This window comes from Anopheles arabiensis, chromosome 2, assembly GCF_016920715.1.
Source record: "Anopheles arabiensis isolate DONGOLA chromosome 2, AaraD3, whole genome shotgun sequence".
Taxonomy (NCBI): Eukaryota; Metazoa; Arthropoda; class Insecta; order Diptera; family Culicidae; genus Anopheles; species Anopheles arabiensis.
This window is the reverse complement of record NC_053517.1, coordinates 90,289,745-90,300,705: the sequence shown is the minus strand read 5'-3', so window position 1 is coordinate 90,300,705 and position 10,961 is coordinate 90,289,745. Positions and strand designations below refer to the sequence as shown.

At 48.5% G+C, this 10,961-nt stretch overlaps 2 protein-coding genes across 4 annotated transcripts; both read left to right on the top strand.

The window, feature by feature from the left end:
* The first annotated feature begins 961 nt into the window (after positions 1-961).
* LOC120897888 (probable hydroxyacid-oxoacid transhydrogenase, mitochondrial) lies at positions 962-3,626 on the top strand. The gene is made up of 4 exons (XM_040303045.1): positions 962-1,104; positions 1,165-1,246; positions 1,314-2,348; positions 2,429-3,626. The coding sequence occupies exons 1-4, from the start codon at positions 1,052-1,054 to the stop codon at positions 2,651-2,653; spliced, it is 1,395 nt and encodes a 464-aa protein (XP_040158979.1). The 5' UTR covers positions 962-1,051; the 3' UTR covers positions 2,654-3,626.
* Positions 3,627-4,821: 1,195 nt separating this feature from the next.
* Positions 4,822-10,740, top strand: LOC120897889 (leucine-rich repeat-containing protein 40). Of its 3 annotated transcripts, none has more exons than XM_040303046.1 (5): positions 4,822-4,931; positions 7,742-7,979; positions 9,258-9,401; positions 9,488-9,902; positions 9,975-10,740. In XM_040303046.1, exons 2-5 carry the CDS (start codon positions 7,758-7,760, stop codon positions 10,346-10,348), a joined length of 1,155 nt encoding a protein of 384 aa, XP_040158980.1. In that variant the 5' UTR covers positions 4,822-4,931; positions 7,742-7,757; the 3' UTR covers positions 10,349-10,740. The 3 variants fall into 3 exon arrangements, with proteins under 3 accessions (XP_040158980.1, XP_040158981.1, XP_040158982.1); XM_040303047.1 differs by lacking the exon at positions 4,822-4,931 and adding an exon at positions 5,885-6,558; XM_040303048.1 differs by lacking the exon at positions 4,822-4,931 and adding an exon at positions 7,306-7,547.
* Positions 10,741-10,961: the final 221 nt, after the last annotated feature.

Genomic DNA, 10,961 nt, shown 5'->3' with positions numbered 1-10,961 from the left:
GTATCATTCTAACTACCATCAAATGAACTTCTAGCTTTGATTGGTCGTCCATTACATTATATATTTTTACCATATGGTATCATATGCAGTATTGAGATCTTTGAATCAGAGTTATGAGTGAGCTTTACATTTTGACAACTTCGCCAAAATCTAACCCATGGTGACAATCTGATCAAGGGTTTATTTGAATTACGGATACCACTTTTTACAGTACAGTTCATCTACCTCTTCGTAAGTGGAATGGATGGTGCCGAAATTATAATCACAAAGCATCGATTCGCTATCACCTACCATAATAATAATTTGAAGAATTTCATTTTCGAGTGTTCCAACTCCATTTTTAACCAGCTTACGTTGCAATTCCTTCAGTTCTGGATATCTTGTTGTATTTCAGGTGTGTACTTTCCGAGATTCTATTTTGACAACTTTTCGAAAACTTGTCACAATGAAACGTTGACCTGTGGCTGTAAAACTTGGCACACACGAATCTCATATTTGCTGAAATGTTACATGTGATACCTTTTCAGATATGCGTTTTGTTGTCATTGTTGTGCGAGAGACTCGATTTTTTCGCTCGAGAAGCGCTTACATTGCTCTGTCCATGGCGGCATTTTAAGCAGTTGCTGCATTGCTCAGTATGTATTGTTTGTATGTTCACTCGCTTGTCTACATTCAACGACGAACCAACCCGATGTGCTTGCATAAGCTAAAATCCATGTGATCCTTTGCTGCGAGAACATTGCTTCACATATGCCCATGTATGTTGTGCGAATTTTGAGGATAAAAAAAAATGCAACATGATGACAAACACCTAAATATGACACTTTTGTTCAATTCAATTTGAACTTAGTGCATGCAGCATAAAGAGAGACCACCGCCTAAGCTCGTTCGGCAATTCGTTTGATAGACCACGTTGAACGAGCTCACACCTACAAGCAAACGCTCCGTTCTCTTCCCCAAACAGCACAGCTGTGTTATGTTGTTATTGCTCGCGAGAGGCTTGCGAAGCGCGGATCCATTTTAATCTTGATTTGATAGCGCAACAAGTAGTATGTGGAACCGTGGTCGAATTGTGAGCCTAATGCGAACCGTGTCCAGTGGCAGGTAAGTAGAAAAGTAGCGAATTTTTTAAGTAACACTAAATGGCTGCTCCTTTTTCTTTAGCTGCAGCTGCCCAGCACATTCGCGACCGGTCGCAATCGGTCAGCAGACCTCATGTTCCGCGGAAAAAGATACCGCGTTCGAGGTGAGTGTGCATGTGTGTACCATGTTTACTGCGCTGCAGATAACACCATGCGATCTTTGTCCTACAGATGTCATCCTCAACGATACGGTACGGGCCGGGAGTGACCCGCGAGCTGGGCCATGATTTGCAAAACCTGGGCGCAAAGCGCGTCTGCGTGGTGAGCGACCGGAATGTGCTACAGCTGCCCTCGGTAAAGGTGGGTCTCGATGCGATCGTCCGTGCCGGCATCGAGCCGGTACTGTTCGACGCGGTGCGGGTCGAGCCGACGAACGAAAGCCTGCAGACGGCGATCGACTTTGCCCGGTCACACCGGTTCGATGCGTTCGTAGCGATCGGTGGCGGTTCCGCAATCGATACCTGCAAGGTAGCGAACCTGTACAGTGCCGACCGGGAAGCGGAATTCCTCGACTACGTAAACGCCCCGATCGGGCGGGCGAAGGAGGTAACGGTCCCGCTGAAGCCGCTGATTGCTGTTCCAACGACGGCCGGAACCGGTTCGGAAACGACCGGTGTAGCGATCTTCGACCACAAACCGCTGCACGCCAAGACGGGTATTTCCAGCAAGGCATTGCGGCCCATTCTCGGGCTGGTCGATCCGCTCCACACTCTGTCCCAGCCGGAAAAGGTGGCCGCCTACTGTGGGTTCGACGTGTTCTGTCACGCGCTGGAAAGTTTCACCGCCATACCGTACACGGAGCGGGGTCCGGCACCGGCCAACCCGAAGCTAAGGCCTCCGTACCAGGGCAGCAATCCGATTTCGGACGTTTGGGCACGGTTCGCGCTGCAGACGATTAGCCGGCACTTTCGGCGGGCGGTGTACGCGCCGGACGATCTTGAGGCACGGTCACAGATGCATCTCGCGTCGACGATGGCGGGCGTCGGGTTTGGCAATGCGGGTGTGCATCTGTGCCACGGGCTGTCCTACCCGATCGCGGGTCTGGTGAAGCAGTTCATCCCGGACGGGTACACCGGGGGTCACGCGATAATTCCGCACGGGCTGTCGGTTGTGATGACGGCACCGGCAGTGTTTCGCTTTACGGGGGCTAGTTGCCCCGAAAGGCATCTGGAGGCGGCCGGCATCTTGGGAGCGGATGTAGCAAAGGTACTTTGGAACTGCGGAACAAATGAAAAGAGTTTAATATAATAATTTCCCTTCTTTTTTCTTTGCGTTTACTCCTCCAGAGCCACAGAAAGGATGCCGGGGCCATTCTGGCGGAAACCGTGCGACGGTACATGCACGACCTAAAGATTGAAAATGGCCTATCGGCGCTCGGCTTCAATTACTCCGACATACCGGCACTGGTCAAAGGAACGCTGCCGCAGGAACGCATCACAAAGCTAGCACCGCGCGCCCAGTCGGAGGAAGATTTGGCCGGTCTGTTCGAACAGTCGCTCACGGTGTACTAGGAGAAGTCGGGAACCTTCGCGCCGGGTGTCACGAGTTCATATTTCCTTGCTCCCCCTCCCTACATGATTCACATGCGTGCAGCCGTTTGATGCTGGGTACCGTTTCACCTCGTTTCAAGACCCGTTTCATGAATGATTTTTGCGGCACTCGTTTGCTAGTGTGCGGCGCACGGGAGGTGGTAAAATGTTTACGTGAAAAAAAGTACTCACGCGTCATACTTCTTGGATCAGCATTCACTTCGCGGGTAATGATGATACGTACGAGCGCGCGCTCACACACAGCTAATGATCGCTCATCATCCCGCTTTTCATTGCCTGCGGGCGGCAGTGTGTTTTGTTTACTTAAGGATGCGGCCGAACGAACGGACCTGGCGAGAAGATTTACACGCACGCTGGTCCGAATTTTACCCTCCCCACGCAGTATGGTGATCGCACAACATCACCATATGTATTTAACTCTCGGGCCAGGTTAGGCACGCAGGTACCACCGTTGTCCGTCCGTGGCATCGACAAGTTTCATCATTACTGAACCCGTTTTGAGACACAGGCACGGAAAAGGTTACATTAGGACAGGCCGAAGAATGGTCTAAACATCGATTGCATGCCAAACGGGTACAGCAGGGTGGTAGGTTATCGGTACGGGGTACACATAAGTAGCAGAACAGAAGCTACTTACAAACGTATTGGATTTTATGGGCAAGACAATGTAAGGGCGTCCATTTTTAGACGATCGCGCAATATCTTAGAATGTCTAAAGGCAACATTTTTACAATTTTGCTTCCTTTCCAACGTCGAACGTGCTTCTTCGATCGTGTAGCAGTGCTAGTAAGAACCAATCTGTATAGGACTAACTCGCGCTGTTGCCGTCAACAAAATACTTTGTTCAACAAAACACAGCTGTGTGACACCATTAGGACATATTTTGTTTAATAAACACCAAACCTTTGAAAGGAATAGTCTATAAAGTTCCGAATTTTGTCTTAACGTGTTCTTAAACGTTGCCGTTTTCAACTACCTGCTCAGAGTGCGGAATCGGTACCCAGTGCCCTTCTGTCAGTCTGCCTCTTTCCATGGTTTGCACCCGGAACAACAGACAACACCAACTTCACTCACTCCCATTCAGTCGTGAAACGAATCTTATCATGCGCGCTTCGGACGCATCCTTCTCAGCACGGTACAGAGATAATGCGATCCTTCAGCGCAAGTGATAAGCCAAACCATCGGGCGAGACTTTTTAAATCAAGCGCGCGCGCGCGCGAGAGAGAAACACCGCTGAAAGAGCTCAACGCCAGCTTCCAACCGACCGAACGGCCGAGCGCCGAACACACCGGGGTTTGAGAATTCGGTCTGATTTAGTACCAATTGCCAGTGCGTCCGGGACGGTCACAAAGCGCATCTCAACGGGTCGTGCTTCTAAATCAGTTCGTACATGTCGAGTCGAGAAAGGCCGAGAGCGATCCCACCAGCAACGGTCGCCGTCAGAAGTGCGCGCGCTAAATGGATGTTTAATTAACATCAATTCGTGAACCAAGTGAAGGACCGTGGTTGGGAGGACCACACTTGACATCCGTGCAGTGTGCGTAAAGTGGAGCAGACAATCGTTGTGAGCCCACCGAGCGAGGGTGCCAGTGTCTATATCTAAAGTCGTTCGTTTGGGATGGGGATTTTAGAAGACATTTTGGTTCCTAAAATGATAACGAAATGATACACTATCGGACGTGAGTGAGTGTGTGTGTGTGTGTTAAAGATATGCTACAGCACCCATCGGGTGGTTCGCCTTTATCGTGACTTCCTAGTAAAGACCCGAGGCCCGAAAGTGCTCAAACATCAACGGTGGTAACCCGTGCTGTGAGTAATTACAAGTGACAAATGATAGATACCAAACCCCTGCACACAATCACACCAGGCGCGTGGAATTGTGACGATAAGATGAAGCACAAGTTTGGCGGTTTTCGAGGCGTGTAACAGGTGATGCATTCCCAGTCCGGGTTGTGTTCCGCGGGGTGTTACTGTGTGTCCAGACCGTTCCAGAAGGATACCGTTTTCATGTTTGCGGCCACTGGGATCTTTGCTCGTGTCGAATTGTGTCAAATAAGGAATAAGTTTTCATCGTAGTGCGGATTGCGCAACACATTGCGCGCCTTTAGTGTGGATCGTTTACGGCAAATGTCCAGTGAAGATGGTTCTTTAGGCGTAGAGTCAGGGCGTTTGACAACCGTTCCAGACTGGCAGACTTTTGTTTCGAGTGTTTCCGTGTGCGTCATTCACATCTCAAGAGGTAAGGGATGATAGTGTGTGTATGTGAGTGTTTGTGCAGTGATAAGAGAAGCCCCGTTCAAGAGCCATTCTAACGTGCGGGGATCTTGTGATCTTAGGTAGAAAAAAAATCCCCGTAACATCTTCCAAATGTTATTGCTCCGCTCCTTACAGTGGCTAAAAGAAAGAACGTAAAACAGAAAACGAAATGGGATTATTCAAACTTGTTATAGGCGCCCGATTTGAGACGGTTTGCGTCCTTAAGCTGAGACACACAAAAAAAGCTTCCTTATCTCAAAGGTCGCACGATGAATCGATCTACGTCGCAATGTTCCTGTTACTGCTGCTCCTGATAATAGGCCACAGTGGTGCGATTTGGATGCGTTTGTTCGCCATCGGTTTTGTCCGGCGTTTGCTGTTCTACGCTCATAAAACGATCATAAAGATCTTGCATTAACGATTATTCATCCGTCTGTCGGAAAGCGTTGTCACCAACTTCCAACCCCCCTCCAGCACTGTCAGCGTTTGCAGTGCAATCTGTGAATAGTTAGCCGTGCTAAAGCATCACCCTACGCTCAAATGGATGGATGAATGGCCTAACTGTCGATCATAATTTTCGCTACCTTTTGCACGACCCACAAGGTTAAGCAGCGAACGGGCAGGGAGGTGCAGGGAAGGGCAGACGTGCTCATCGCGAAAAACGAAACAATAGCATACCGGGGGGGATCGGCTGTAGATCTGTGTGTAGTGCAGTAGTCAGACATCGTTTCATCGTGATCGCGGAAAGCCGCGATCGTTCCAAGATCTTCAACGCAAAAATAAACAACGCACTTTGACTCAATTAAACGAAATTAAATCAATTAACTGGGGCGTTTTTTTTGTTCTGTTCAACGTTCGCTAATGGTGGAGCAGGCAGATCCCCGCCCCCCTCCCCCCACTAAAGGGTCTCATCAAATAAACCCCTTTTCCACTGGGGACTGCACCCGTCCTATCATCGGGTGGGGAAAATTGTAAAGTTGTGAGAAGCAAATATTGATCTTTTGACGTCTGGTGCGAGTATTTGTGTGCGGGCGTGCCTGCGTGCGTAAGACGCTCCCGAGTTTTCTCGACCTTCGAACTGTTGCAACGCAACAGTCGATCGACTTGCCACCACCACTAATTGACAGCCGGACGTGTTCTCCGGCGCGTTTGGTATAATTTGAACATTCGGGTGGAAACTGTCGAGCGAACGGATTGTCTCACTGTGTGTAGCACACTGGACAGACTGACCAATTGGCATTTCCTGTGCATTTAGCAACGTCAACAATTCCCGACCCGATCGTACTGTCGTAGGGGCGGTTGGTGATCGTGTTCTATACCCCGCAGCATTACCGTTATTGTATGCTTCATTGCACAAAACGCACGGTTGGCAGGTGTGAAATTTCATCAGCTGATGTGATTGCACGTGTTGAGAGGGACAACACGGGAAAGAGAGAGAGAGAGAGAGCCGCTTATCCACTCTGCTAAAACCTGTAAATGAAAACCATCATCATCAGTGTAGATTAGTGCAGCCGTTTTGAAGTGACCTAATTAGTGCCATGTGTAACCGGAGAGGGAAATATTGTACGTCCGGCCACCCCCTTCGGTACTAGAATTTGGCGAACTGCGAGGTAATTTGTCCGATAGGAGAGCTCGTGAGTCTGAATCAAATCAGGAAAATAAAACAAACAAACGATACCAATGCACATGGTTTGAGAGGTTGCGATAGTTTCAGCAGAATTGCCCCCATTTGAAGGAAACGTTTGTGCTAAACAACGGAGTAGAGTGAAGCAGGTTTAAAGGTGAAGTGAAATATGTGTGTTTTTTCCCTCATTTTAAAACGTCTTTTTTTGAAAAAAAAACATCAACCACGTGCTATTGACAAAACCGCGCAATGGAGTCCCCTGGTGGCGCACGCCTGGTGCAAACCCGCCACAACGATCAACAGCCCATAAACACGCAATAAAATCAGGTGTGTCGGGTCACAACCGTTTTGCTAATGGAAAATAGTGCTTTGTACCGCAACCGGTGTGTGTGTGTCACCTAATTGTGTGTGTGCTGTGCGTTATGTGTATGTGACCTCATAAATTAAATTAAAAGCGAATTCGTTTCACCTTTTAAGGGAAGAAGATCTCGTCTGCGTCCCAGTGGATGTCGGTGCGCGAGCGCTTCGCTCGATCGAACCAGCCAATTGTTGCACGTTGATTGACGGTACAATCCGACATTAGAAATCAACAATCCAGAACGTTGGGTGGAGGGTGAGGGCCGCCACGCCCCAACAACATGTCGACAACGGTGCCTGCTAGAACTAGAAGCGCTCCAGGGAGAAACGCGGGGGAAATATATTGTTGCATTGTAAGGGTTTTGGAGAACGGACTAGTTTCGTTCGAAAGATTGCAGGAAACGGATTACTTCCAAGTAGTCTTAGATTACTGTGACTGTGCGACTGCGACGTTGGTGTATAAGCTGATAAGAGGTTGTTTTTACGGGTGGCACTCCAACAACAACACTCCAAGCTTACACCCGCTGTCCACACTATCAGACCATAAGTCATAAGTGATGCACTTGATCGGTCTTGATAACTCGACCGATAGCGCATACAAAGATAGATCGTTAAAACGTGAGTTGCAGCAGTACACAGCATAGCTCTGTGGCGTAATCGATCGTTGTTGCTGCTCGTCAGCCCCTAACTATGGCATAACAGCATGATTCTATTCGAAATAGACCCCTCGCCAGATTTGACGACTCATCGTAGTAAATGTGTAACCCTCAATTAAAAAGGTCTTTGTTTTCCCTCCCCCCCTATACCCGTAGGTAATATCCAGCCAGAATGCATCCAATGATAAGCACATCATCCGCCACCCTGACCCTGACGACGGCCGCCATCTTTATGCTAACGCTCAGCTATGCAAACGGGTTCGCAACGCTACCGACGGAGCTGGATCGGACGCAGCAACGGTGCCAGCTCGAGCGCACCTACAAAATGGTCGGCTATAACTGTGCCAACCTAAACCTGAAGGAAATTCCCCAGACGCTCAAGTCTAGTCTCGAGGTAAGCGGTGTGGTGGTGGGAGCTCGGTATCGTACCAACCCGTTTCCGATGCTGGAATCGATTCGGTAGCCGTAGCCAAAGGAACCAATTTCGTAGCTCGGCTCCGGAATTGATTCCGCGATCAGAATCGGCTCCAGAATCGGAATTGACCTGGGAATCGCAATGTGCCCCGGTAACGGAATCACGATTGACTCCAGAAATGGAATTAGCTCCAGAATGAGAATCAATTCTTGAATTTAAATAAGTTTCAGAAGCGAATTCGGTCCGGGAATTTCCATGAGAATGGATCGTAAATTTTGATTCTTTGGGGCTATCAATACGTAGCATCATTGGACCCAAACGCCTATTCTTTTGGAGATGTCGAAACTGACTCCGATTCCAAAGCCGATCCCGATTCCGGAGCCAATTCCAATTCCAGAGCAAAATTCCGGAACCAATTCCGGAGCTGATTTCGGAAACTGATTCCGGAGCTACTATCCGGAATCGATTCCGACCAAAACTTCATTTTTTCCATCACTAAAGCGATATGCTGCTGCTGCTTCTGTTGCTCTAATTCCGATCAATTTGTTGATCCACCGAGTGGGACGGACAGCCGGGGTCAATTGATGCACCTCATGATCATGTTAGTCAGCGCGCCTGAAACGGTACGATCATGAGCCGAGAAACAGATCTAAAGAATTGAGGAAAGTCAAAGTATAAAATTAAACAACCGACGCTTAACACCATCGACATACCAAGCGTTTTTCAAATTCAAGGCCACAAGATGAGTGGATTAGTTGTTTTTGCTTCAAGATCATCCTAAACAGTCTAACCTTTGCGAACGCGATCGACACGTCGGGCATCATCATCATCATCGTCAAGTTGTTAAATCGAATTCCCTTTTTTCCCTTGCTTACTACTAAACCTTTGAAAATCTGCCCCAATATACGTCTCTTCTTCCAAGACTCGCTCACACCGTGTGTTGCAACTCTGTGACGCTGGTCCGGGAAGCCGTTCCTTTTTCTCAATCTATCCTCATCCGAGCACAGCAGCGTAAGGAACACACTACGGCAGTCTAACAAACCAATTTAAATCAATTAACCCAAATGGTCAGTCGGTCGAGGGAGAAGATCTCCGGTTTCTCCGGCTGCCCCGACAGTAGCCCCACTTGATGTATGGTTTGTTAGTGTGCTCGAATCGACGATGCCGGGCCTGTAACAGCATGCCTTGTATCATGTGTTTCACGATTTTACTAATGTTTCAAACTCCTTCTCTCTCCCCTTTTGCTACCGGTTTCAGATATTCGATCTCAGCTTCAATCGTATCCGAGATTTAAATCCGCAATCCTTCGCCCGGTACAGTTCGGTCAAGTATCTGTATCTGTTCGAGAACATGATCCACAACGTGGAGCCGGAAACGTTCAGCTCGCTCACGAACCTGGAGGTAGGGTAAAGCACACCCGCAGCGGGTTGTTTATTTTATGCTGCGCTAAAACGTGCCTCTTTCCATCTCCACCCTCCCTTTCCCAGGCGATCGATCTGTCGAATAACGCACTGATCAGCATACCGCTAGAGCTGTTCCGGCTACCCTCCCTGCGCAACCTTTACGTCAGCCACAACACACTCAGCAAGCTGGACGAAGATCTTCCTGCCCTAGAGAAGCCAATCAAAGCTCCACTGCAGGTGCTCGGGCTGGCCGACTGTCGGTTACAGCGGCTGCCCGACCTTGGCGTCCTGCCCGACCTCTGGCAGCTCAACATCTCGTCCAACCCGATGAAAGAGCTCACCCTCGGTCAGTTCTCGCCCATGTGCAACCTCAAAACGGTCGAGCTGAACAACACCCAGATCCCGATCTGTCCCTGCCAGGTGCTGACGGCCGAGTTGGTCCTTCGGCGGACCAAAATTATGTTCCCTCCCTTGTACTGCATCCCGCTAACATCGTCAGGTGAGTCATTTGGGAGGTTAAAATGGAGAGGATAAAAGGCGCCTCATTTACAACTTACCTTCCAAAAAGCAGAACAAAACCTATGCAATGCCGAAGCGAAACGCGACATCGAGCCGGACCAGGTGGCCGACTACCACCAGTGCATGGAGATACGCAACTCCCGCCAGCTCGACACGGAAGCCAAATCGGCCTGGATGAAGATTTCGGCCGCGGTGGCCGGCTGCATCGTCCTGTTCGCGACCATCCTCTTCTGTCTGCATCGGCGGAACGCGCGCCGGCTGAAAGCGAAGCGAAAGCCAAAGAAGGTGCCGTTGAAAAGCATTAACCGCGTCGTCCTGGTACCGGGACCGGCCGGTGATGGGCCCGAGTCGGAGGTGCCACCCGCGACGACGACAGGGACGACCATCACTGCCAAGTGTGATAAACTGTTGAGCGATTGTGATTAGTGAAGATACGCACCGAGTTGTTTGCTTGTTGTTTTGTTTAGAGCAGCTTCATAAGACTAACTATAGGAATTTAGGGTTTTTTTTGATAAGCGAAGCGTTCGTCCTCCTGTACATAGGCCATTGTTTTTAGCAGCATACCAAATAGTAACACACAAACAGACAGATTTAAAGAAACGCGCCCGTTGCCATGTAATAACTTAAGAACTTCCTAGAGCATATTAGCAATTGTTGATAGAATACGTGTTAAGATGTTAATGATGATGGTATGATGGGAAGTAGTGCACAAATAACAGTGAATTACTGCTATTTGCTGACGAACGAACCTGTATATTTGTAACGAAGATCAAATACATGCGTGCCAAACATATAATTACGATACAATTTTAAGAAAAGGCGTGTTTTATTCATCGTTCTACAATCGAAAACACAAATTTGAAGAAAACGGCCAATACAATCGCCATTTTTTATTCAAATTTTGACCGATTTTCTGCTGTATGCATTCCCACTGTGCACCCAACGTTCATCGATCGTCGATCAACGTCGCAGAATGGTAATTCGAATGGAAAAGTTATGTATTTTTTTAAAAAGCATTAATTAAAGTAATATAAATTTA

Coding starts and splice junctions, on each gene's coding strand:
- LOC120897889 (XM_040303046.1), top strand. CDS start 7,758: ATGCATCCAATGATAAGCACATCATCCGCCACCCTGACCCTGACGACG. Junction 9,402..9,487: donor GCTCGCTCACGAACCTGGAG/GTAGGGTAAAGC, acceptor TCCCTTTCCCAG/GCGATCGATCTGTCGAATAA. Junction 9,903..9,974: donor CATCCCGCTAACATCGTCAG/GTGAGTCATTTG, acceptor TCCAAAAAGCAG/AACAAAACCTATGCAATGCC.
- LOC120897888 (XM_040303045.1), top strand. CDS start 1,052: ATGTGGAACCGTGGTCGAATTGTGAGCCTAATGCGAACCGTGTCCAGT. Junction 1,247..1,313: donor AAAAAGATACCGCGTTCGAG/GTGAGTGTGCAT, acceptor TTTGTCCTACAG/ATGTCATCCTCAACGATACG. Junction 2,349..2,428: donor TGGGAGCGGATGTAGCAAAG/GTACTTTGGAAC, acceptor TTACTCCTCCAG/AGCCACAGAAAGGATGCCGG.